Raw genomic sequence first — 27214 nt, forward strand, 5'->3', positions numbered from 1 at the left:
GAATGACAACACTGATTGCAAAACAACTGCCCAAGCTTTTCTGGGCTTCTTTTTATAGTGCCTGCAGATGAATTCTGATTGGGGGATGAATATATGAGGAAAGTCTCAGGATCAGTATGGATTGCAAGTTAAAGCTAGGCCAAGATAATTTGGCTCTGCTTATGTTTTGGAAGACAAGAATGCATTTATGTTGCTGATGTTGGCAGGTCACCAACATTTGTGTAATTTCCACTACCTTTGAAGATTACTTCCCTCCACCCTCTAACTGGAAATAGACATATAGTACACTGAGTGAAACTCTCCCCAAAATATACTCATGTCTTAGATGGCAGTGAATGGTTTTGAATGCTACATTTTAATGTAAGGTATAGGACACAGTTGCTTCATGCACTTGACTTATATAAATATCCTGTACGGTGTAAGTCATATATAATTGGTTTACAAGTGAGGGGACTAGAATGTTATCTACTCATTTGAATGTGAGAGAAAATAATTATATATTCTGTTTTTACTGTCCTTGTTCTACAGTTTGGGCTGGATAATATTGCAGTAGCACAATGTTATGATAACACAGATTATTTGCAGGCTGTGTTATGTGAATTATGGAAAATATTGGGCTTTTTTATACTTTTCCAGTTATTAATCTGTAATTTTGGATAAACTGAAGTTTGGTTCAGCATAAATAAGAAAGGAAAAGAAATAATTAAAATACTTTAATAATACAGTTCCCAATGTTGGCAATTTAAGAATGAAATCAGGGTTTGTTATCTTTAAGGTTCATTTAAAGAAAGAAAAAAGTTACTTGCTTTTAAATAGATATTGTTTCAAGAAGCTTAATCCATGTCATGAACAAAGTGGTAACTGCTAATTAGCCTGCCTTTTGCTAACCAAGTCTTTCCTCAGCTTCGCTGCCAGGACTGGCATTGCAGTCAACTGTAACATTTGTTATTTCCTCATCTCTTATACTAACTCTGTCTTTCTGGTTCTTTTTCTCCAATAGTAGTTTAATCAGCTCTTTCTCAGCTTTCTTTTTCCTTTTGGTGTCTGTTGTGTTATTTTACCCCCATATACTAACTCTGCATGACAAGCTTCTCTTTAAAACAATTTTCAACCCTTTCCCTCAGTGTCAGTTTTTACCTTCTGAGTACATCCACTCACGCCCATCTCCTTTGTCTATGTCTGTCCATTATATGATGTGATCACAGAAGAAGCGGAATCATCAAGAAGAAGAAACTCAGGTCTGTCTCTTCTACTGCTTTTCTCTCTGTTATTTTTTCATTTTACGTGTCCTGTATATTTCATCATATCCCAGCTCACATACTTTCCCCCCTTTTGTCCCCTCAATATATTTAAACACTTCATGATTGTAAAAATTTAATTTTAGATGTTTACCATTTGTATATAGATAATTATTTTACCAGTGCATGTAAACTATGTACTGCACAAAAAATACTAAGTGTTAAAGTAAATGGAATGGTGCCATACACATAAAAAAATACCTTATCTTACTCATTTCAAACTACCCATTATAGTTTTCCAAATTACTGTTTATTCCCCATATCCATTTTCTTTCCATGTTAGCTTCTAAGATCCCTGTCAACTCACATTGCCTGCTGGTGAGGTGTGGTTTATCACTACATTCAGAAACTGTTCCAGAAGTTACAGAAACTCAAATATTTTAGCATTCTTTTTTTTTTCCTTGGGGAAAAGGTAGTTTCAAAATTGAAGATTTTCATTAGCTTGCATTCGATGCTCTGAGATCCTGATCTTAACTTAATCAAATGCAGCATTGATTTTAGAAGATAAACTTGTTAGAGTTCAAGCACTGTTCTCCCATACCAAAAAGGGTGTGATAAGAATATAAGGATGTAATGACTAAACATTGGAAAGCTGTTTATGTAGTGATTAATATCTATGTTGTTCAGTACTTTTCTCAAGGCTATGTACCTCTTATTTCTTCTTGAGATTTCATCTTTCATATCATTGCTGCTGTTTTTAGTAGTAGGTGATGAGGGAGGATAACTGTTGAGCAGCCCTTCACTCACCCCATTTTTCAGGAGGGGAATGTAGGGCAGGAAGCAGAGTTCTTTTACAGGACCTATAACAGCTGAATTGCTACTTATCCTTTAAAAGGAGTGGGGAAGGAGTGACTAGAGCCATTGCTGCTCTCCTTAATGAGGACGGAGAATGGACAGCAGAGGAGTTAGGTGGAGAGGAAGACCTAGGAAAGTGAGAGCCCACTATAAGCAGCAGTATTGTCAACTCTGAGGATTCAAAAATCATGAGTCAGGCTCTGAAATCACAACACTGAATAAAAATTGTGATACTTTAAAGATAATAGATGTTCCATTCTAGCTTTTTGAGCCTTTAGGGTTCAAATTTTCAAGTTTTTCTTTGCAGCTATGATGGCTAAAACCAGAGGTTTTTATGTAATAAGATCATAGAATCATAGAATATCAGGGTTGGAAGGGACCTCAGGAGGTCATCTAGTCCAACCCCCTGCTCAAAGCAGGACCAATCCCCAACTAAATCATCCCAGCCAGGGCTTTGTCAAGCTGGGCCTTAAAAACCTCCAAGGAAGGAGATTCCACCACCTCCCTAGGTAACCCATTCCAGTGCTTCACCACCCTTCTAGTGAAAAGGTTTTTCCTACTATCCAACCTAAACCTCCCCAACTGCAACTTGAGACCATTACTCCTTGTTCTGTCATCTGCTACCACTGAGAACAGTCTAGATCCATCCTCTTTGGAACCCCCTTTCAGGTAGTTGAAAGCAGCTATCAAATCCCCCCTCATTCTCCCTTGTGCAGACTAACCAATCCCAGTTCCCACAGCCTCTCCTCATAAGTCATGTGCTCCAGCCCCCTAATCATTTTTGTAGCCCTCTGCTGGACTCTTTCCAATTTTTCCACATCCTTCTTGTAGTGTGGGCCCCAAAACTGGACACAGTACTCCAGATGAGGCCTCACCAATGTTGAATAGAGGGGAATGATCACGTCCCTCGATCTGCTGGCAATGCCCCTAGTTATACAGCCCAAAATGCCATTAACCTTCTTGGCAACAAGGGCACACTGTTGACTCATATCCAGCTTCTCGTCCACTGTAACCCCTAGGTCCTTTTCTGCAGAACTGCTGCCTAGCCACTTGGTCCCTAGTCTGTAGCAGTACATGGGATTCTTCCATCCTAAGTGCAGGACTCTGCACTTGTCCTTGTTGAACCTCATCAGATTTCTTTTGGCCCAATCCTCTAATTTGTATAGGTCCCTCTGTATGCTATCCCTACCCTCCAGCGTATCTACCATTCCTCCCAGTTTAGTGTCATCTGCAAACTTGCTGAGGGTGCAGTCCACGCCATGCTCCAGGTCATTAATGAAGATATTGAACAAAACCGACCCCAGGACCAACCCTTGGGGCACTCCACTTGATACCATCTGCCAACTAGACATGGAGCCATTGATCACTATTCGTTGATCCTGACGATCTAGCCAGCTTTCTGTCCACCTTATAGTCCAGTCATCCAGCCCATACTTCTTTATCTTGCCGGAAAGAATACTGTGGGAGACGATATCAAAAGCTTTGCTAAAGTCAAGAAATAACATGTCCACTGCTATCCCCTCATCCACAGAGCCAGTTATCTTGTCATAGAAGGCAATTAGGTTAGTCAGGCATGACTTGCCCTTGGTGAATCCATGCTGACTGTTCCTGATCACTTTCCTCTCCTCTAAGTACTTCAGAATTGATTCGTTGAGGACCTGCTCCAAGATTTTTCCAGGGACTGAGGTGAGGCTGACTGGCCTGTAGTTCCCCAGATCCTCCTCCTTCCCTTTTTTAAAGATGGGCACTACATTAGCCTTTTTCCAGTCATCCGGGACCTCCCCCATGAGTTTTCAAAGATAATGGCCAGTGGCTCTGCAATCACATCTGCCAACTCCTTTAGCACCCTTGGATGCAGTGCATCCGACCCCATGGACTTGTGCTCGTCCCGCTTTTCTAAATAGTCCTGAACCACTTCTTTCTACACAGAAGGCTGGTCACCTCCTCCCCATGCTGTGCTGCCCAGTGCAGTAGTCTGGGAGCTGACCTTGTTCGTGAAGACAGAGGCAAAAAAAGCATTGAGTTCATTAGCTTTTTTCACATCCTCTGTCACTAGGTTGCCTCCCTCATTCAGTAAGGGGCCCACACTTTCCTTGACTTTCTTCTTGTTGCTAACATACCTGAAGAAATTCTTCTTGTTATTCTTAACATCTCTTGCTAGCTGCAACTCCAAGTGTGATTTGGCCTTCCTGATTTCACTCCTGCATGCCTGAGCAATATTTTTATAGTCCTCCCTGGTCATTTGTGCAATCTTCCACTTCTTGTAAGCTTCTTTTTTGTGTTTAAGATCAGCAAGGATTTCACGGTTAAGCCAAGCTGGTCGCCTGCCATATTTACTATTCTTTCTACACATCGGGATGATTTGTTCCTGCAACCTCAATAAGGATTCTTTAAAATACAGCCAACTCTCCTGGACTCCTTTCCCCCTCATGTTATTCTCCCAGGGGATCCTGCCCATCAGTTCCCTGAGGGAGTCAAAGTCTGATTTTCTGAAGTCCAGGGTCTGTATTCTGCTGCTCTCCTTTCTTCCTTGTGTCAGGATCCTGAACTCAACCATCTCATGGTCACTGCCTCCCAGGTTCCCATCCACTTTTGGTTCCCCTGCTAATTCTTCTCTGTTTGTGAGCAGCAGGTCAAGAAGAGCTCTGCCCCTCGTTGGTTCCTCTAATACTTCCACCAGTAAATTGTCCCCTACACTTTCCAAAAACTTCCTGGATTGTCTGTGCACCACTGTATTGCTCTCCCAGCAGATATCAGGGTGATTGAAGTCTCCCATGAGAACCAGGGCCTGTGATCTAGTAACTGCTGTTAGTTGCCGGAAGAAAGCCCCATCCACCTCATCCCCCTGGTCTGGTGGTCTATAGCAGACTCCCACCACGACATCCCCCGTGTTGCTTACACTTCTAAACTTAATCCAGAGACTCTCAGGTTTTTCTGCAGTTTCATACCGGAGCTCTGAGCAGTCATACTGCTCTCTTACATACAATGCAACTCCTCCACCTTTTCTGCCCTGCCTGTCCTTCCTGAACAGTTTGTATCCACCCATGACAGTACTCCAGTCATGTGAGTTATCCCTCCAAGTCTCTGTTATTCCAATCACACCATAATTCCTTGACTGTGCCAGGACTTCCAGTTCTCCCTGCTTGTTTCCCAGGCTTCTTGCATTTGTGTATAGGCACTGAAGATAACTCTCTGATCATCCTGCTTTCTCAGTATGAGGCAGGAGACCTCCCCTCTCGTGATCTCCTGCTCGTGCTTCCTCCTGGTATCCCACTTCCCCACTTACCTCAGGGCTTTGGTCTCCTTCCCCCCGTGAACCTAGTTTAAAGCCCTCCTCACTAGGTTAGCCAGACTGCTTGCGTAGCTGCTCTTCCCTCTCTTTGTTAGGTGGAACCCGTCTCTGCCTAGCACTCCTCCTTCTTGGAACACCATCCCATGGTCGAAGAATCCAAAGCCTTCTCTCCGACACAACCTGCGTAGCCATTTGTTGACTTCCACAATTTAACGGTCTCTACCCGGGCCTTTTCCTTCCACAGGGAGGATGGATGAGAACACCACTCGCTCCTCAAACTCCTTTATCCTTCTTCCCAGAGCCACGTAGTCTGCAGTGATCTGCTCAAGGTCAGTCTTGGCAGTATCATTGGTGCCCACGTGGAGAAGCAGGAAGGGGTAGCAATCCGAGGGCTTGATGAGTCTCGGCAGTCTCTCCATCACATTGTGAATCCTAGCTCCTGGCAAGCAGCAGACTTCTCGGTTTTTCCGGTCAGGACGGCCGATAGATGACTCAGTCCCCCTGAGGAGGGAGTCCCTGACCACCACCACCTACCTCCTTCTCTTGCGAGCAGTGGTTGTGGAACCCTCATCCCTAGGACAGTGCATCTCATGCCTTCCTATCGATGGAGTCTCCTTCTGCTCCCTTCCCTTAGATGTATCATCTAGTACACTCTCCACATTAGTACCAGTGGAGAGAACATGAAAACGGTTGCTCACCTGTATCTGCATTGCTGGTACATGGACGCTCCTCTTTCTTCTTCTGGAGGTCACATGCTGCCAAATTACTTCACCATCCTTCTGTCCCCGCTGTGCAGCCTGCTCTGATTCTTCAGAATGTTGTGCCCGTAGAAGCATATCCTGACGTCTGTCCAGGAAATCTTCATTTTCTCTTATGCAACACAGGGTTGATACTTGTTTCTCCAGACCTTGAACCGTCTCTTCCAATATGGAGACCAGCTTGCACTCTGTACAGACAGAGTCGCTTCTGTCCTGTGGAAGAAAGACAAACATGGCACATCCTGTGCAGGTCACAACAGCCGATTGCTCACCATCCATATTACCTTCCTTCTAAGAGCTTCCTCCGCTGTTGCTGGAACTACTCAGAGAAGCCTGCAAGATGAAAGCCTCAGTGGGCTCTCCCCAGGCGAACTCCCAGTTAAACTCCCTCTGTTAGCCTCTCTGCTGTTTGCCGCTCAGGTGGTTCGCAGCTGACTGACCACTGGGGTTGGGGCTTAAAAAAACCAAAACAAATATTGAGACTTGTGATCAAATTTGGAAGTGTCGGTAACACTGACTGCAATAGAGGAGCCTGCAAAGAAATGTGGGGAGGAGGGAAGTGCACAGAATTAATTTAATAGTGGGGAGAAATAGAAGAGCCCATAGTTCATTAGTTGGGAGAGAGGGTAACAGGAGAACCAAGGACTCAATCATTCAGTGTAAAAAGAGGGAAGCCCAAATTATACTTGTCAAAGGAGGGGAGCAGAGAGACCTGGATTTATTTAAGATGTTCTCTTCTGTTTCTGTAATAACACATTGGGTCCACTATATATAATGCTACATATAATGCTAACTTATTTTAATATTAATATGAACATATCTAATTGAGCATAGAGTTCAAACCAGGGAATGTTTAAATATGCTAATAATGTCTGCGTAAGGAATGAATGAATAAAACATTTAGAATGTGCAACCAAAAAACAGCATCTCATATTTTTTGTACAATAGAGCCACAATGCCTGCTGCAGTGTATGTGCCCAGAGAGGTCACAAACCTACAAACAAGCCCATTTAAGCAATGGGCTTGTAATGCATCAAGGGATGTTTAGGTTGGACATTGGAAAAACTTCCTAACTGTCAGGGTAGTTAAGCACTGGAATAAATTGCCTAGAGAGGTTGTGGAATTTCCATCATTGGATGTTTTTAGGAGCAGGTTAGATAAACACCTTAGATAATACTTAGTTCTGCCTTGAGTGCAGGGGACTGGACTAGAAGACCTCTCGAGGTCCCTTCCAGTCCTATGATTCTGTGAAACATGCATGATTGTCGTTTTCCTCAATTACTCATTTATACCAAGGTGAACACATTAATTTTTGCAGGAACAAGGTCAGATACAGTACATGGGCATATATTGTAATTCTGTGGTATCTTCTTAATTGACAACACTATTTTCACATACTCAGATGTGGATGTACCACCCATAATGTATGAGTAAATGACTTAGCACCTCCTATCTCAGCATTCATCTAAGTCAGAGACAAGGCCTGGAAAATTTTATTTTTCAGAAAAGTATGAATGGAAATGATCTAGGATAGAAATTCTTAGCCAGTTTTAACTATATCTAGCACTCCAGCTGTGCAGTATATTGCTGACAATAAAGCTATATTTAAATACTTTTATGAAGGTTGCAAAATTAAGCTCTCAAAACTTAGGAAAAGACAGAATTGAGGTAGGTCACGCAACCTTCATTCTGCCCCATGGTGTGTATGCATTATGATACAGTCTTTATTTACATGATCACATACTACTTTTTCCAAAGGACTCAGCATTATTCAGTGCACAGAATGCACTGAACTCACTAAATGAATTAGGGCTGTATGGTGAATGAGGCAGAAATATGTAGCAATGTGTCATATTTACTGTAGAAGGTGTAGGAGGAGTGTAAAGACTAAGGCGAGAAAGGATGATTTTGTGGTTAAAGCAGGTGAATGCCACCTTGGAGAGCTTGATTCTCTCCCTGGCTCTGCCACATATTTTCTAGGTGAGTTACTGAAATCAGATTTTTGCTGTGTGTTCCTCATGTTCTGGGAACCCAACATGAGAAGGGCCCAATTTTCACAAGTGCTGAGCACTCACAATTGCAGCGAAAGTAAGTGGCAGCTGTGGAACCTCTGGCCAGAGTTGGGAGTCAGGAGGCCCCTCTGTCTAATGCTAACTCTGATGGTGACTCCCAGTGTAGCTTTAAGCAGTTCACTGTGCCGCTCTATCTCAGTTCCCCATCTGCAATAGTTACCCAGCTACCTCTCAGGCAGGAGTGTTGTGAAGATTCATTTATTATTCATTTAAAACTATAAAATGCTAAGTATTTGAAAAATTATGCACCATAATTGGTCAACACCTGCAAATTTTGTTCTTATGCTCTTTGTACTCATCTGTGAAATAGTGACGATAATAGTTTTGTATCTCAAAGGAGAGTTGTGGATATAAATTAACATTTGTGAGGCACTCAGATACTTCAGTGATGAGTACCATAGAAAACCCTATGAGGAAATTAATAATTCCGTATTCAGTGCAGAGTTTGGATGATGAGTACTACATAAGGTGTGAGGCCACAACTGAATGATGAGAATAAAGAAGAAATACTGAACAATTGCCTGAGCACTGTGGACTGAATGAGGCAGGGGTCCTGTGGACAAAATAGTATGTGATCATGTAATTAAAGACTGTACCATAATGAATATGCACAAAGAGACAGAACTTAGGTTGCATGGGCAACCTTACTTCTGGCATGTCATAACTTTTGAGAGCTTGATTTTGAAACGTTAATAACATTCTACGAAATTAGATTCTGCATGTAATTTCCTAGTGTTGTTTGGCTTGTTGGATTGTTTAAAAAAACAAATTAAGTAATGTGCAGTTGTATTACTTCCTTCAGAGTCATCAGAAAGAAGTGAACCCTAGCCCTTCGGCAATACAGCTTAAACCTCTACCACTTGAACTGTAGGAGTAATTGCAATGGCTAGCAGCCAGAGTAGGCTGTTACCCTCTTTGCACAAGCCACTACAGGAGGAAGTATAACATTTTGAAATAGTTACATAAACAGAAGTTGCTCCATTTTTCAGACATCATGGCCAACCACAGGGATTTTACAGGTCCTTTCGAAGAGGCAGTCCATCCAAGTGGATGAGAATTGGATCTGCTGTATTAAGGGATGTAGATTCTATTCCCAACTCTGCCAAAAATGATTTTATGTAACATCTCAAAGGGTGGCTGACACAGGGGCGAACAGGAATAGGAGGAAGGAAGACCTGAGTTGGTTCTCTGTCTCTACAAAGTACTCAGAGCTGCCCAAGCCTGTGCATTAGGCTGCACTGCTTCCTGCCATCCCTGAAATGGGGAGCAGTATGATCTGCCACTACTGGCACTTGCCCTGATGCAAGGATGAATCTTCCAGAGTGTCTGCTACCACTCATCCCCTACCGCATCCTAATCTCTCTCACACACAATGACTTTTTGTTTTGTTTAAGAACATAACATTTAAATAATTCTGAATCATCCAGTCTTGCATATTACAAGCCTCTATAACTGCACACTCCTAGTAGTTACCTTTGTCTTTCCTCTCCTACTTCACCCTCATGTTTGTTACACTCTTTTGGGTCTTGTATTAAATTAGTTTGTAAGCTCTTCTGAACAAGGATTGTGCCTTCCTACTGTACTTAGCTCAGTCAGGACCTAATTTTTAAGGCCTCCTCCAAAAGACATATGCAATTTACCACCTCAGTGTATCTAGCTCAGAAGAATATAGAACTGAGTTGACCCTATCATTTTTTGAACCTGTGGTTCTAGTGAGTCTTGGTCTTTCTGTCCTAAGGCTTAGATCACCAAGTCATTTCCTTCAGTGGTTTTACTAAGCAGTGTTATTTATTTAGCAAATTACAGTCAATTTAAAGTAACATCATTAATATGTGTTTTAGTGTTTTAGGCACTGTGATAGAAATTGGTGTAATTGATGAGAAATATCCTCGGAGTCTCTTTTTTTAATGTATCAGTCTGAGGCCAAGAATAGACATGATGGCTAGTTCTCAAATAGAAAACAGTAAAGACATACTCCTTCTTGAGGGACTCCATTGACTTAAGAGTTTTCATCCCACCCTTCCCCTGTGAGAACTGTGGTTGACTCTTCAATCTCCTTTAAATTTCCTTTCAAAATAATAAAGATCTTTTCTGAAAAAAAATATTTTGTTTCTTGTACAGAAACATTTAACTTCTTTCCACATCAGCTATTCAATTTCTCTGCACTCAGGCTGTGTGTGGGTCATAGCTAGATGATAATAATATAACCCCCCTGGAAAGAATTGCTGCATACAGTGTCTTTCCAGAGGTCAGGGGTCAGATATCTGTAGGTCTTGCAGGTGGCACTGAAGGTGGCTTTTACACACTTGCCTACTTTGGCTGTGCAGCTCCGGACTGTAGTACAACACTCATGAAAAACAGCCACCACCAGCAGTTTCTTTGGAACTGTGGACAGCAAGAATAAAGAGCATCAGGATAGACTCATAATGCAAGGTAGAGTATGAATGAGGCTTGCCAGTGTTCTTACCCCAGCATCCTCCTCATTCAGGTAGAATGGACAGTTTAGCCAATATGCTTGTTCCAGGAATAGCAGTGCTGGTTTCCTTGGAGGCTGTCCTTAAAGGCCTCAAATGCAACCTGTATTAGCTGATCCTGTGGAAACAGGTGGTAAACATAGGCATTTTCCTCCATTACACCACAGCTTGGCCTACTCTTAGGAAGAGTTTTACTGTTGTTAAATATATGCTATTCATGGGATATGAATAAAAGTAGTGGCAAATACCCAGCCAGTCTCTTTCTTGAATCAGGAGGTAAGGCATACAGTAAAATATTTTTTGGGGAACACAGAGGAAGTGATAGGGGTTTTTGGGGGGTGGGGGAAGGGGTAGAAATAGAAGTGGAAATTGAATTAGTTAGAATGCTTTGAAGAATTCAAGGAATCCTAACTCTTTGTTATTGCATGTAAGAGGAGTACAGAGCTGTTGATATGTCCTAGTTTTGCTATTTGAAACCAAACATTTTTAAAAAATGAGACCAAAAAAACTCTTGTAAAATGTTTGTCTGTTTTGAGAAGATTATTATTTTAGTGAGTTTTAACACAAAGTTGCTATTATACTCTTTATAAAGCAAATTACAAAAAGGTTACCTAAGTGTTTCTTATCACAAAGAATGTTGGGGCATCTGTTGCGGAGGTTGCTGCTATTGGTTGGTCATAATTCATAATGCTGAAGTGCTTCTAATTTATTTTTATGTTTTAATCATTTTTTACATTTTAATCAATGTCATTTCCTTTAGAATTAAAAGTTCATATTTTCTGCTTATCAGCATGATATTTATTAAAATGATTCAACAACATTCATAAAGAAAAGTTGCACACCCCTATCTAGTGTTGTATGTTAGTATAAGTTTGAGGGGGAAAAAATTTATATTGCAGAAGCTAGTGATGGGTGAATGATTGATTCCAAGGCCAGAAAGGACCATTGTGATCTTCTAGTCCTCCTGTATAACACAGGCCAGAGAATTTTCCCCAAAATGATCCCTAGGGCATATCTTTTAGAAAACGTCCAATCTTGATTTAACAATTGCCAGTGATTGAGAATCCACCACAACCCTTGGAAAACATGGAGTACTGTGTACTGGCATAGGGTGACCAGACGTCCCGATAAAATCCCCGATTTCGGGGTGTGCCCCGCGTAATTGTCCCGATATCCACTGGCAGCGTTTTTTTATTTTTTTTTTTTTGCTGCACCGACAGGGACTGACTCGGCTTTTTTTTTTTTGCTCCCCCCCATGTGTCCCGATTTTTTCTTTCCCTCATCTGGTCACCCTAGTACTGGCATGAGTTTGGGATAATCATAGTCAGTGTTTTAGTAATATGTGTTTTATTTGCTATTGGTAAATGATCTGACTTTCCCAGAGTGTTTTTAATTGATATATTAATATAAAATCATACTAAAAAAGAAATAAAACACAGCATTTCAGAGATTCATTCATATTCACTAAGTACAATATATATACACACAGCTCTGACATTTTAACCCGCTTCTCATTCTTTTCTTTGACAGTTGCACTCATTGCTATAATCTAAATCTACCCATTTATAGAAAACCAAAACTTCATTAATATCAAAGAATGCAATTTTCCAAATACTAGTGTTCTATAGCAATATATATTCATTAACTCGTCAAAATTTAAAAAGCAACAAAATAGTTAAAAATTTGAGTGCCATTTGTTTTTTACTAAATGAAAATAAATGTATTAGTTTTTTTATTATTTGAGCCCATTATGTCTGATACTATCCCTTTAAACAAAAATCTCACATAAAACTCTTTCCATAAAATATAATACTAATTTTGACAGAATTTTTCTCTCCTTCTATTTTTATTTTTATTTTGTTACAGAAAACATAGAATGCAAGTGAGGAGCTCTGGGATTCTAGCCCTGTGCACATTTCTTTAAATCATGTTGCCCCTGAATTGAGCACTGCTGCCATAATGTTTTATATTAATAGCCCTCAACAATTCATATTATTTTTGTTGCAATTGTTGCTGCACTGTGCACATTCATACTTATAAATTTTGTCAAAAACACTTGAGATGAATATTTCATTGAGCTTTAAAATCAGCTAGGAATTTAATTAGCATTCTGTACTCTTCATTCCATCTCCTAAATAGACATATAGAATCAAAAAGGGCCCTGCAAGATCTGTGAATCATAGAATCATAGACTTTAAGGTCAGAAGGGACCACTATGATCGTCCAGTCCGACCTCCTGCACAACGCAGGCCACAGAATCCCACCCACCCACTCCTATATCAAACCCCTAATCTATGTCTGAGCTATTGAAGTCCTCAAGTCGTTTAAAGACTTCAAGGTTCAGAGAATCCTCCAACAAATGACCCTTGCCCCACACTGCAGAGGAAGGCAAAAAACACCAGGGCCTCTGCCAATCTGCCCTGGAGGAAAATTCCTTCCCAACCCCAAATATGGTGATCAGCTAAACCCTGAACACGTGGGCAAGACTCACCAGCCAGACACCCAGGAAAGAATTCTCTGTAGTAACTCAGATCCCACCCCATCTAACATCCCATCACAGGCCATTGGGCATATTTACCGCTAATAGTCAAAGATCAATTAATTGCCAAAATTAGGCTATCCCATCATACCATCCCCTCCATAAACTTATCAAGCTTAGTCTTGAAGCCAGATATGTCTTTTTCCCCCACTGCTCCCCTTGCAAGGCTGTTCCAGAATTTCACTCCTCTGATGGTTAGAAACCTTCATCTAATTTCAAGTCCAAACTTCCTGATGCCAGTTTGTATCCATTTGTTTTTGTGTCCACATTGGTACTGAGCTTAAATAATTCCTCTCCCTCCCTGGTGTTTATCCCTCTGATATATTTATAGAGAGCAATCATATCTCCCCTCAGCCTTCTTTTGGTTAGGCTAAACAAGCAAGCTCTTTGAGTCTCCTTTCATAAGACAGGTTTTCCATTCCTCGGATCATCCTAGTAGCCCTTCTCTGTACCTGTTCCAGTTTGAATTCATCCTTCTTAAACATGGGAGCCCAGAACTGCACACAGTATTCCAGATGAGGTCTCACCAGTGCCTTGTATAACGGTACTAACACCTCCTTATCTCTACTGGAAATACCTCGCCTGATGCATCCCAAGACCCATTAGCTTTTTTCACGGCCATATCACATTGGCAGCTCATAGTCATCCTGTGATCAACCAATACTCCGAGGTCCTTCTCCTCCTCTGTTACTTCCAACTGATGCATCCCCAGTTTATAACAAAAATTCTTGTTATTAATCCCTAAATGCATGACCTTGGACTTTTCGCTATTAAATTTCATCCTATTACTATTATTCCAGTTTACAAGGTCATCCAGATCTTCCTGTATGATATCCCGGTCCTTCTCTGTATTGGCAATACCTCCCAGCTTTGTGTCATCCGTAAACTTTATTAGCACATTCCCACTTTTTGCCAAGGTCAGTAATAAAAAGATTAAATAAGAATGGTCCTAAAACCGATCCCTGAGGAACTCCACCAGTAACCTCCCTCCAGCCTGACAGTTCACCTTTCAGTATGACCCATTGTAGTCTCCCCTTTAACCAGTTCCTTCTCCACCTTTCAATTTTCATATTGATCCCCATCTTTTCCAATTTAGCTAATAATTCCCCATGTGGAACCGTATCAAATCCCTTACTGAGATCGAGGTAAATTAGATCCACTGCGTTTCCTTTGTCTAAAAGATCTGTTACCTTCTCAAAGAAGGAGATCAGGTTGGTTTGGCATGATCTACTTTTTGTAAAACCACGTTGTATTTTGTCCTAATTACCATTGACCTCAATGTCCTTAACTACTTTCTCCTTCAAAATTTTTTCCAAGACCTTGCATGCTACAGATGTCAAACTAACAGGCCTGTAGTTACCCGGATCACTTTCCACCCCCCTTTCTTAAAAATAGGAACTATGTTAGCAATTTTCCAGTCACACGGTACAACTCCTGAGTTGACAGATTCATTAAAAATTCTTGCTAATGGGCTTGCAATTTCATGTGCCAGTTCCTTTAATATTCTTAGATGAAGATTATCTGGGCCCCCCGATTTAGTCCCATTAAGCTGTTCGAGTTTGGCTTCTACCATGGATGTGGTAATATCTACCTCCATATTCTCATTCCCACTTGTCATCCTACCATTATCCCTAAGCTCCTCATTAAAGACTGAGGCAAAGTATTTGTTTAGATATTGGGCCATGCCTAGATTATCCTTAACCTCCACTCCATCCTCAGTGTTTAGCGGTCCCACTTCTTTCTTTGTTTTCTTCTTATTTATATGGCTATAGAACCTTTTACTATTGGTTTTAATTCCCTTTGCAAGGTCCAACTCTACATGGCGTTTGGCCTTTCTCACTTTATCCCTACATGTTCTGACCTCAATAAGGTAGCTGATCCCTCCCATCTTCCACTCCTTGTGGGCTTTCTGCTTTTTCTTAATCACCTCTCTGAGATGCTTGCTCATCCAGCTTGGTCTACACTCCTGCCTATGAATTTTTCCCCCTTTCTTGGGATGCAGGCTTCTGATAGTTTCTGCAACTTTGACTTGAAGTAATTCCAGCCCTCCTCCGCCTTTAGATCCACAAGTTCTTAAGTCCAATCCACTTCCCTAACTAATTTCCTTAATTTTTTTAAGTTAGCCCTTTTGAAATAAAAAACCCTAGTCACAGATCTATTTTTGTTTATCCTTCGATTTAGTTTGAACTGAATTAGCTCGTGATCGCTCAAACCAAGGTTGTCCCCTACAACCATTTCTTCTATGAGGTCCTTACTACTCACCAAAACCAAATCTAAAATGGCATCCCCTCTTGTTGGTTCAGCAACTACTTGGTGAAGGAATCCATCAGCTATCACATCCAGGAAAATCTGAGCCCTATTATTATTACTAGCATTTGTCCTCCAGTCTATATTTGGAAAGTTAAAGTCTCCCATGATCACACAATTCCCATTAGTATTTACTTCATTAAAAACATTAAAGAGGTCTCTATCCATATCCTAATCGGATCCCGGTGATCTATAGCACACCGCAAGTAATCCCAAGGGAGGCTCTAGTAGCTTTCTTCCCCAATGTGATTTTTGCCCAGACAGATTCTGTCTTATCCATTCCATCACTTCTTATTTCTTTACAGTCTACCTCGTAATTGATATACAATGCTACTCTACCACCTTTGCCTTTATTTCTGTCTTTCCTAAACAGCACATACCTTTCAATACCTGTATTCCAGTCATGACTACTATTCCACCATGTTTCTGTTATCCCTATAATATCTGGTTTCACTTCCAGCACCAGTAACTCTAGTTCCTCCATTTTGTTACCTAGGCTCCTCGCATTAGTGTACAAACATCTTAATTTTTGCTGTTTGGCTTTGCTCACATTCTTTACCCGATTAGGCCCAGACATTCTACCGCCAGTATCACCTATTAGACTGGTATCTACACTACTCTTCCTCCTTATGTCCATTCTCTTACCCACGGCTGTATCCTTTCCTCCTTCGTTTTCTTCCCTCTCAATGTTAAAATCCGGCGTGGAGATTACCTGGACATCTCCCAACTGTCTCCCCCAAATTCCTAGTTTAAAGCTCTCTTAATCAGTTGTGCCAGCCTCCATCCTAGAAGTCTATTTCCCTCCCTACTCAGGTGAAGTCCATCCCAAGAGAACAGTCCTCTGTCCATGAATGCCTCCCAATGGCCATACATCCCAAAGCCTTCCTTATAGCACCACTGCCTGAGCCATCTGTTGATCGTCATAATCTTGTCACACCTTTGTTGCCCTTCTCTAGGAACAGGCCGAATCCCACTGAAGATCACCTGAGCCTTGATTTCCTTAAGCGTCTTCCCCAGCCTGGCATAGTCTCCCTTGATACGTTCCACCGAGAATCTAGCCGTATCATTTGTTCCCACATGAAGGACAATCAGTGGATTCTTTCCTGCTCCCATTAGGATCCTCTTCAGCCTCAGGTTCACATCCCATATCTTAGCACCCGGCAGACAGTACACCCTTCTGTTCTCTGGATCAGCTTTGGTTACAGGCCTGTCTATTCTTCTCAGTAAGGAGTCCCCAATCACGTAGACCTGCCTTTTCCTGGTGATGGTGCGATTCTTGGGTCTATCCCCTGTTCCCTCTGGCTGCAAGTCCTCTCAATTCCTGTTCTCCCTTGCAATCCTCTGCAACCCATCCCGTATCCTCCTGGGGCTCATATTTGATGTTGTTATCTCCATTGACTCTTCCCCTCTTCCTATAGGACTAGTTGTGGGGAACATATGCAGTGGTTAACTATTGTATGCAGGCTTAGGGATCATTGTTAAACAAGGGTCAAATACAGGGGCTATTCTGTTTTGTAGCAAAGTGAAGAATATGTGAATCTTGAAAGAAACACAGATATACACACCTATAGTCTAATCTAGCTGTGGCCCAACACAGATCATTTCTGCAATGTACAGAAATCCACTTACGTGAAGTGTATTGTTTCTTTCCCAGACAAATTGGATAACTTTAATACAGTTAGAGTTCAATACTTTATTCAGTTCAGCTGGTCATACACAGGATACAATATCAGGATTTCAGTCTATATATCAAGGTTAAATCAAGACACAGAAAAGTAAAAAAGGAAAAATATTGGTTAATATGAAGGATATAGAAAGGAAAGAAAAGCCTAATTAAGTAATCATAAAGACTGAAATACGCAAGCTTATTTAATTGCTTCTCTTGCAGCATTCCTTTAAATATGTAAGCTGTGCTTATAGGCTCAGCTAGTCTTATTTTCTTACCAAATATACACATAGAATAAGTCACTCCATTTTCAAAACACTTAATTGATCTTCAAGGAATTTTCTTGAGCTTATTAAGAATGGGGGTCAGATTCCCAGCTAAAATAAACTGGTGTAGTTTATTGAAGTAATTGAGACCAGCCCCTGACCAGCCTCACACACTGAAGGGCAGAAAGATAATGCAACCATAAGAGCTGTGAGCCAGAATTTTCAAAAGTGACTAATGATTTGGGGTTCCTCAAATGTAAGGTGTCCAATCTGAGATAATTTAAAATGACTGATTGTCACTGGACTGGTGTTGAACACTTTCTAAATATCAGGCCCCTTTCAAGCTCCCTTCTTTTTAGCTACCACATACTCATATAAAGATGAACTGCAGAAAAATCATGTAATTTAGGCAGTTGGAAAAATATGTCCTTCGAAGCATCTCAGCATATGAGGAAAATAATAAGTTTATCCTACATCATAGCAGAAATAGATTTCCACATTTTTAGATGCCGTTGCAGACTGAACAGAGATTTCTTCTCAATATTTATATGAAAATAATTTAGAACATCTTTAATCATAATCTGTGCCCCAAATCAAGGGTATTATCGTGATGGATGCCACTTAACTCTCACAAACTTTAGATTGAACCAATTACAATTGTATATAATTATTTTTAGACAGCAAAAAGGATAGCTATACTTTTGAGAAAGTAATGAGAGAAAGTATTGTATTCCTAGCCATCATATTGGTGAGTCCAAGCGGCATAAAAGAAAACATAGATGTATGAAAACTCAAAAGGTTTAGCAATTTGTTTAATTAAGAAGATGAAATGAGTTTGTCAGGGCCAACATACCATAACAGAAGGCAAGAGAATACAAATAAATGTAACTGCAAAATAATAAAATACTTGAAAGAGCAAAAATAATCTGTTTCTAAATATCTAATTACCATTACTTACTACCAAATGATATTGCATGAAGTATTGTTGTAGCTGTGTCAGACCCAGGATATTAGAGAGACAAGGTGAGTGAGGTAATATCTTTTATTGGATGTACTTCTAAAAAGAACACTGTGTAGCTTGAAAGCTTGTCTCTCCCACAAACAGAAGTTGGTCCAGTAAAAAATATTACCTCACCCACCTTGTCTCTCTAATACTATTCATGTTGTAGGTTATATGAAGACCTACTGTATATGAGAGCACAAGGCTGGATAGGAGGTGTATAGGATAAGGTATAGGATAGGAGGTGTATAGCACAAGGCTGGATAGGAGGCCTGAACCTATACACAGGGACCAAGCATATTAATATACCTTACAGAATAGTGACTTCCCCAGGTGAGCAGAGAGGGGGTAGAATGATGGCTTGCCATGTTCCCCTCCACATTGACCAGGAGAGCTGGTTCCCCACAGGAAGGTGAATGAAAGCTGTGCTGCATCAAAGGATGATGTACTATCCATGGCTTCCCTGCATTCCAAGAGCCTATATTTGTATGATGCACATATACCCTGACACTGCTTTGAGTTGTTCCTTAGGCACGATTTGGCCCTTTCCTTTGGTAGCTAACTACAAATTGTAGATTAAGTCAGATTTGTGATATTTATTTAAGATTTATCTTTTGTATTATTCCACTAGGACAGAGGTGTCTGTGCACTATAAATAATAATAATGTGGAAACGCTCCCCTAATAAGTGGCAATTCTGAAATAAAAGGTTTAATAATTTGAATGATACCATGAATTTTGGATTTGTGACCTGCTGGAGTTTTTTGTTCCATCAACATTTCAGTGATTTTTGTTTGGTTGGTTTTGGTTTTGTTTTGTTTTTAATTAATCTTATTTTGGCTTATGATGAGAAAGAGAGAAACTGAGTTGAAAAATAAATATACTTCTAATTAAAAGTAAATTTCCTTTTGACATTGAATGCTTATACATTAATTGCCAAACTTAGATTTCAAAGTATAGTGTATGTGCTGGCAAACTTTTTGGATAAGGATTCAGTTCATTTTCATTTCCTGTTTCCAGAGAAACACTTAGGTCCATATACAGCCCTTGATCTACATTCAAAATGTCTGTTGACATAAGTCAGTAGGAATTATGTGCAAAAACTGAGGGCTGTGTACTGCCTTTATTATCTTCTGTTTTATTTTTCATCATACCCCAGCTTGAAGACAAAACTACAGTAGCATTGTCATTAAATCTGGTGACCTGTGGGAGCTATAGGAATTGGTTATCTAAAGAAAGGTTTAAAGTAGTTACTGGGGGGAAAATGAGACATTTAATATTCCTACTTGAACCACTTGACTGAATGCTGTATATGCTTCATAAAACATATAGCACAAGTATGTTTTGGGTTTTTCTTTATATGACACCGTATTCATGAGAACTATAGGCTAACTGTGTTTGACACCTGCCTTGCTGTCTTTTGTATGGACTGTTTTAATGAGACTGGAAGTGCATACATACCCATGGGTTCCCTCCAGTAACTCTCTAATAAGGGTGCAAAAATGTACATGCTAATACGCAGTGAATAATCTTCTGAGTGTAGCACACTTTACTTGTTTGGTTGACAAATTCATGAATTCAAATGAATTTGATGGATTTTACTCCTTTAATGCATGATTTCTTTTACTTTTATTATTATTTTCTGCATTCTTTCTCTCCTTTTGTTTTTGGTTTACACATTGCTTTCATTTGTTTATAGAAGAAAAGAAAGCAAATCCAGAGAATGGGAATGCAGGTAGGGCAGTTTATTAAAAATCTCTTAGTGTGTTTGCCTTAGACGATGTACAACTACAATATTTAGGCAGAATGTGCATTATACAGCTGGTATACAGTATTGTATTTCCTTTGATGCAAAATTAGGAGTAGAAAACATAACCTAGGAAATACATTTTGGGCTTTCCCTAGAGAATGAAACCTCTATTTGAGCTTAATAGGCAATCACATTCACACTGTCTCACTCCAAATATAGTTGAATGAGCTTTTATCTCCTTGCATGCAAAAATCTGACGCTATAACAGTTGGGCTTGGAATAAATTAGGTATTAATCACATCACTAGTTAGAGCCTCTTTTTTAAAACTGTTAACATAAGGCCAACATTTAATGTCCCCAAGTCATGATAAAAATAAATCAGGAACCCAATATTGAAATAGTTAAATCTTTAATTCAAGATAAAAACAGAAATGTGGATTGTAAACTGTGCTGGAGCAGTGCATCGGTGCCCACTCTGAGCCAGTTCACCCCTCCCACCCCACCCCCAGCATGTTCTCAGGGCTGCTCTAAATTGTGGCCATGTTCAAGCACCTCCAAGCAGCCATTCTGCAGCCTGGCATGCTGAATTTTAGCAGCACTACAGCCATGCCCGCTTCCCCTGGACACACATTCTCTGCCAGGGTTCGGAAGGAGGTACACAGTGCCAGCTATTTTGGCTCTTCACCAACCATTTTGGAGCTGTTACTTATAGAATATTATCTATTAGTAAAATTCTGAGACGAAGTTCAAAGCATAAGCAAATTATTGGAGCTATCAATTCCACCTGTTTGGGACCTAAGCCTATATAATAGCTTACATGGAGACAACATTGAGCCAACTTTGGCTTTTTTTTTTTTTTTTTTTTTGACATGAGGGCAATTCAGCCATCCTGCATTCCCTTCCTGTTCCCAACCAGGATATGTATCAAAATGGCTGTCAATTCTCACCATCTTCCCTCCAGCTGTGATTTGGAAATAGGGGGCAGTGTAAATAGGAGTTGTAGAGTTTTCATTGATTTACTAGTAGGGTTGAAGATTTCTTGGAAGAAGGAATTCAAATATTCAATAAAAATGCTAAAACTTAAGGGAGGATCTATAAACAATGTAGGTCTGCAAAGTTCTCTCTGCAATAAACAGAAAGTATCCCAGCATAATTAAATCAACTGTGAGTCTATAAATTGGGCTAAATATGAATATAAAATAAAACAAAAATCTTTTACATATGTTTATATTGATAATCTTATTTGGGTAATTTAGGAATGACACTCACCCCAGAGATTCTGTAGAAGGTGCTATATATGGACACGTCTACACTAGAAACACTATAGCAATGGAGTTGCAGCTGCATTACTGCAGTATAGATATGTACCGCAGCAACAGAAGAGGTTCTTCCATCACTGTAGTAAAGGGCTTAAATAGTGTACTGGGCCTTGAGAAAGGCCTCTGCACATGGCTGATATTTGCTGTAGGTTCAAGACCTGTATCACAGTAGAGAGGGGTAGAACTGGAGCTGTGCAAAGTATCAGCTTTCACTTTGCCATGTGTTCATATATAAAAACAGACATTCTGTTTTGTGAGATATTTCTCAATATTTGTGAGATTTTCTATATACAAGAGGTAATATTTCTCCATTTCTTACAATTTCCTCAGCTTTTCATGGCAAGAATGACAGAATGTGGACTCTTCCAAGTTTAACAAAAATGATGATTTCATAATAGGGCAAAACCAAAATGCTAATATTTTACCCTTAATCCCTTTTTCTTTTCATTAAAAACACCAAAAAAGTATGGATTAATCTGCAAAATATTCTGTTTTCATGGAAATCTATTTTTTTAAACTAGGGGTTGGAGTATTTTCATTCATCTTTAGTGACATTGGTGTGTTATTTCTGTCATTGAAAAGAAGAAAAATATTCCAAGTGAGGATGCATTTAGCTGTGCTTTTTAGAAGCTATCAAGAAATTCAACTGTCTTTCAATCTATTAATCAAAGCGCTTGCATCTCCCTTTTCAAAGTAGGAAATAAAATAATTATTGAAAAATAAAGTTAATCACTATCAAAATCACTTTAATTAAATAGAAAATTACCAAAGAGTCAGTGTGGTCCCTTGATGCTTGCCAATTATTGGTTCAGGTTTATATAGTAGCTGATTTAAACGTTGTGGGATACATTAGATTTATCTTCTTTTAGGGTTTTTCACTGTATGCTTTATTATTAGCTGCCTCTATCCCTGCATTTTCTTCTTGTTCATTCATTTCCCCCATTGATTTTCATTCCAAGAATTAGTATTTGGGATGGGCTATTTTTGTTTAGGTCATTTTAGATTTTTTTAAGGAAAAGCAGAGACCATAAGGACATGCTGCTGATAGGACATTAAATTTATTTTTTATTTTCCACACCTTTCCTCACCCACAATTTCCTGTTAAGAGTTGCAGGTTTTGTAGTCAACAGGCCTCTCTTGTACCAAGTAGTGGCATCAGTAGAACTATCGCTAGAGGATATTCAAAGTATAGTTCAGAGGGCCTGCACATGGACCTGTTTTGCCACTTTTAGATTTCTCCTTAAGACCCATGTTTAGGGTTTGTGTGTGACTTCAGTGGGACGGGGGAAATAAAGTTAGGTTCCCCCCAATCCTATATTTAGGTGCCTAAATAAATGGGCAGATTTTCAACAATGCTGAATACACAGCAGCTTCCATTCAGAAATGAAATTTTCCTTTGCAAATCTTCATCTTCCTCGGAAAAATGTATAGTATGTGAAGTTTGTCAGTCAAAACTAATGTGACTTAGTCACAATAATGTATGAAAAGTAATGCTATTAGTTACATTGCTTCAGCTAGAAACTTTGGGCCTGATTCTCCACTCCCTTCTTTTTGTTTACATTGGTGTAACTCCATTGACTGCAATGGAGTTTTACTCCTGATTTACATCAGAATAAATGGGAGGAGAATCAGACCATTTATGTACACAGTACATATCTATATTTTGCTTGATTGGAGAGATGCCCTTTTTGCTTGGACATTTGCCTACCATTTTGTTTGAGGGTTGCTACCTTCCACCTCCAGTGTTCTCTCTCACGCATTTGTTTTGGTACTTTCTTTTGGCACTATTAGTACTTTCAGGCACTGCAGTTTGGCTGAAAAGGGCTGCTGCCTGAGCGACATAGCAAGCATCCTTTTCCCAGACTGAGGCTAACTATGTGCTTAGTCTCCTGTAGTCCTGTAGAATGAAATCCTGAAATCACTCTTGAAGCTGAATGTCATTATAGAGTGATACAGCAACACCACTGGGCAGCTTGTTAGCATTTCTTTCCAAAATTATTTTTAAAAAATTGTTACAAACATATTAAATTATGGTAAATCAAAGCAATGCCAATCAATCAGATTATTTCCAGTGATCCTTATTTACTGATAGAAACTAAAATCAGTCATTTCATATAAAAGATCTAAAATCACCATAATAGAACATATCACAAGATCAATATCTCCTTTGGAAATAAACATGTTGCCTTTGCATTACTGTTTATTTTCTTTAAATAAAAGTCTTGATTTCTCCTATAGCCGCAATAAATTCTTCAGTGAGACATTCTATTCCATTTACATTCTCTCCTAATTTGAAAGTTTTCTTAATATTAACTGTGGAGAATAAAATATTTGCCAAGGTACTGTGAAAATACTTTATTCTTTACTACTATTTCTTGCAATTATAGCTTTTCTCCCAGGTTTTCCACAAAAGGATAATTTTGAAATGTTTTTTATTTACCTGGAAATACAGATACAGTAATTTAAGCAAAAGTCAGATTGTATCCCTTCTGTTAGAAATTGTATGAGCACCACTTTAAACTCAGGATCGAAAATTAATTGATTGTTTATTTATTTATTTTTATTTGACAGGTGGTATGGATGTAGAAGAAAGAAATCGTCAAATGAAAATAAGCAAGTACAAACAGGCAGCAGGCTCAGACTCCAGGCTGGAGCAAGATTATCATTCTAAGGCAAGGGAGTTTTGTTTTGAAAAGCAGCAAAATATGCTAATCTAAAACATTTGATATCCTTTTAGGGTGATGTAGACAAATGAACCTTGCATAGGTTGGGCTTTTTTGTTTCACTAAGGGGTTCTTGCATGTCTGGTGCAAAGTAATTGAAATAAGTGCAGCAACCATTCAAACCTCTCTAATATAGAACATTCTTGATTACTAAAATTTAAGATATAGAAGTTAATAGATCAAACGTAGTGTTCATCTGCTTCAAAAAGTGAGAAATGATCATTTAGTTGTCCAGTGGAATGAGCAATTAAGATCCAAGTTTAGAAAAGATAAAGAGGAAGCAATAGACTCAGTGCTTGTCTACACTTACCAGGGGATCAATGAGCGGCGATCGATGCATCAGCGGTCGATTTAGCGGGTCTTCTCGCTAAATCGACCGCAGATCACTCTCCTGTCGACTCCTGTACTCCCCCGGATCGAGAAGAGTAGGGGGAGTCGACAGGAGAGTGTCTCCTGTTGACATTGCGTACTGTGGACCCCGTGGTAAGTAGATCCATGCTATTCATGTAACTCAAATTGCGTAGCTCAGATTGAATTTCCCCTGTAGTGTAGACAAGGCATCAGGAAGTACCTAGAGTCCTAATTCAGAATGAGATCCACTAAAAAGTGTGCCAGGATTCCATGCTTTGGAGCGAATAGTCATATAACCATCCAAACTGTTTTTTTTTTTAATTGTTTTCTTGGCCTTCTAAAGACTTCTACAGCACAGACATAATAGTTTTTATTTATTCTGGTAGTGAAAGTTTAGCCATTGGATAGATAACCTTCCCAGTCAAATCAGTACACAAGATTCCAACTTAATTATGGCAATTTGCAAGTAATCAGGTTGGCCATGTAGCAATGCAGTTCTAAATTTATGATCCAAATTTCCTATTATCTGGAACTGGGTCATGTCATCTATTATATGTTAATTGAATTGAAAATATCTTGATTATTTTAAAATTCCATTATATAAGTCCACAAAATAATTAAGTGACCTCTCTGAGACCTGAAAAATCGATTTGAGACTGTAAATGATAAACATAAGACTTCTTAGCCATAAAATCTTGCTGAGGAGAAGAACTCTGTTGCAGACGTTGTATGTTAATTGTGTAGTTCATTGCTCAATGGGGAAGATAAGGTAAAACTACATTATTTAATATATGAAAATAAAGAAGCCATTAATTGTATTAAGTGCTATTAGTTTTGTAGAGAATTCAGGTTAATTTATTGAATTACTTTCTAATAACGTAATTCCTCATAGTAAAAAATGTACATGATATTGTGGGAGTATTACATGAAGGCCTCATGAGAAGTCCTAGATAAAATGGAAGAGTCTATTACTGAAAAGATTTAGAATTCATTGGAACAAAGGGCACACTATATTGTTATGCTCTGAACATTTAGACCAGTAGATGTATTGTATGACTTAAAGGATGTGTTCACTCATAGTACTTAATATGTAATGTAATAACATTTATAAGGGGGGTTGGGTCAGGAAATGTTTTCATGTTTATTTTATATGGAACCATCACTCTTACATTTATCAGTTATATCCTTTCTTGAAGGGCATTATCTTTTCTTGTACAGGAATGGACTTGGTGCTGTAACCAGATTTCCCCATAAATAACTGCTATGATTCTATGTACCATATAAAGATTGTGAATATATAAATAGATCTTCAGTTATTCAGCCAATTCAGTTGCTCCCTCCCTGTTTGATTCTGTCCCCTTTAGTCACACTGAGTAGTTCCTGGCTCCATAAGACAGCATTGGGACTACATGTGCAGAAAGGTGCATCATTAGGCCCTCAAAAGTGTTTTTCAAAGGAAACCATACAGTAGTTCCAAAGAAACACTTCCTCCCCTTGACCCCGCTATCTGTCTGTGCCTTATCATTTCTGCTGTCTCCCCCTGTATATGAGTTTTATCTTCACCATTATCCTCCTGCATTGAGGATGGGAATTCTGATATAGGATTGATTTTTGAAAATAATCACTTCTTAATTATGCAAACTGTCTCTAGAAGTATATTGTCAGATTTATCTCCCTGCCAGGCTCCACTTTTTACCATTGGAAAGGGAATGATTTGCCTTACCAGTTAGCCCAGGAAGATAGGCAGTAGCACATTCACAGACTTCACTGAGTGTGCATCAATAGAATCCCTAAGATCTCATAAAGTCATACCAAAAGAGTTCAGTCTTCACTTTCTCACCATTTCCCTGTTGGTTCAGTTTTTCTTAATTAAATATTAATATGACATAGAGAGAGGAAAATTAATAAATACATATAATATACCTGGGTTTTACCAAGTATCTTTTATATTAATGAACTGATCTGGGTATGTCAGATACTAACTGAAAACTCCTGGTCTATAGCTATTGCAAGTGGCTTTGATTTTCTAAATTTGTCAGCTAGCATAAGGTCAAGTGTGCCATTTTCTGGGAAGACAATTTGTTTACTGCAGCCCCTCACCTGAGAACAAGTTTCTTTAACTAAGCTGGAGACGGCATGCAAGTGGAGTTTAGCAGGTGGAATATTCTATTGTATCTCCATTCTATTTTTTTCTTTTGGTGGAAATAAACATAATTACTATTTGCTGGGGGGAAAATAACCCTCCAATTATCATTGCTAAGGAAGTGGAAAGGTGTACCGACAACAACAGGACTAGCCATATTGGATTAGACCAATGGTCTATCTAGTATTGTTCCATCTCTGGCAGCTGCCAGTACCAGATGCTTCAGAGGAAGCTACAACCCCTCCCCCCCAAATAGATAATTATGCAATATTAAGTCTGTGGAAGAAGATTTTTCCTAACCCCGGGTTCTTAGCTGTTGGCTTAAATATGAAGTTGACTTTTTGACTTTTCTTTATAAAATTTTCTTTTAGCTGGTGTTAGTGCAGACTCTATCATCTATCTATCTATCTATCTATCTATCTATCTATCTATCTATCTATCTATCTATCTATCTATCTATCT

At 39.3% G+C, this 27214-nt stretch overlaps 1 protein-coding gene across 35 annotated transcripts in view; it reads left to right on the top strand.

Moving 5' to 3' along the window:
* Nucleotides 1-27214, top strand: part of RIMS2 (regulating synaptic membrane exocytosis 2) — a 791243-nt gene that overhangs the window by 629601 nt on the left and 134428 nt on the right. For 5 of the 35 annotated variants that reach the window (XM_026663622.1, XM_026663653.1, XM_026663638.1 and 2 more), the window contains 2 exons: nucleotides 1206-1238; nucleotides 24107-24207. The exons of 21 other annotated variants lie outside the window; for them this stretch is intronic. In XM_026663622.1, the coding sequence (XP_026519407.1) occupies nucleotides 1206-1238; nucleotides 24107-24207 (134 nt within the window). Of the gene's footprint in view, nucleotides 1-1196; nucleotides 1239-20165; nucleotides 20202-24106; nucleotides 24208-27214 lie in introns of all 35 variants that reach the window. 9 more of the 35 variants (XM_026663646.1, XM_026663625.1, XM_026663627.1 and 6 more) reach the window with 5 other exon arrangements.

The sequence above is a fragment of the Terrapene carolina genome, unplaced genomic scaffold (genome assembly GCF_002925995.2).
Source record: "Terrapene carolina triunguis isolate 2854851 unplaced genomic scaffold, T_m_triunguis-2.0 Scaffold58, whole genome shotgun sequence".
Taxonomy (NCBI): Eukaryota; Metazoa; Chordata; order Testudines; family Emydidae; genus Terrapene; species Terrapene triunguis.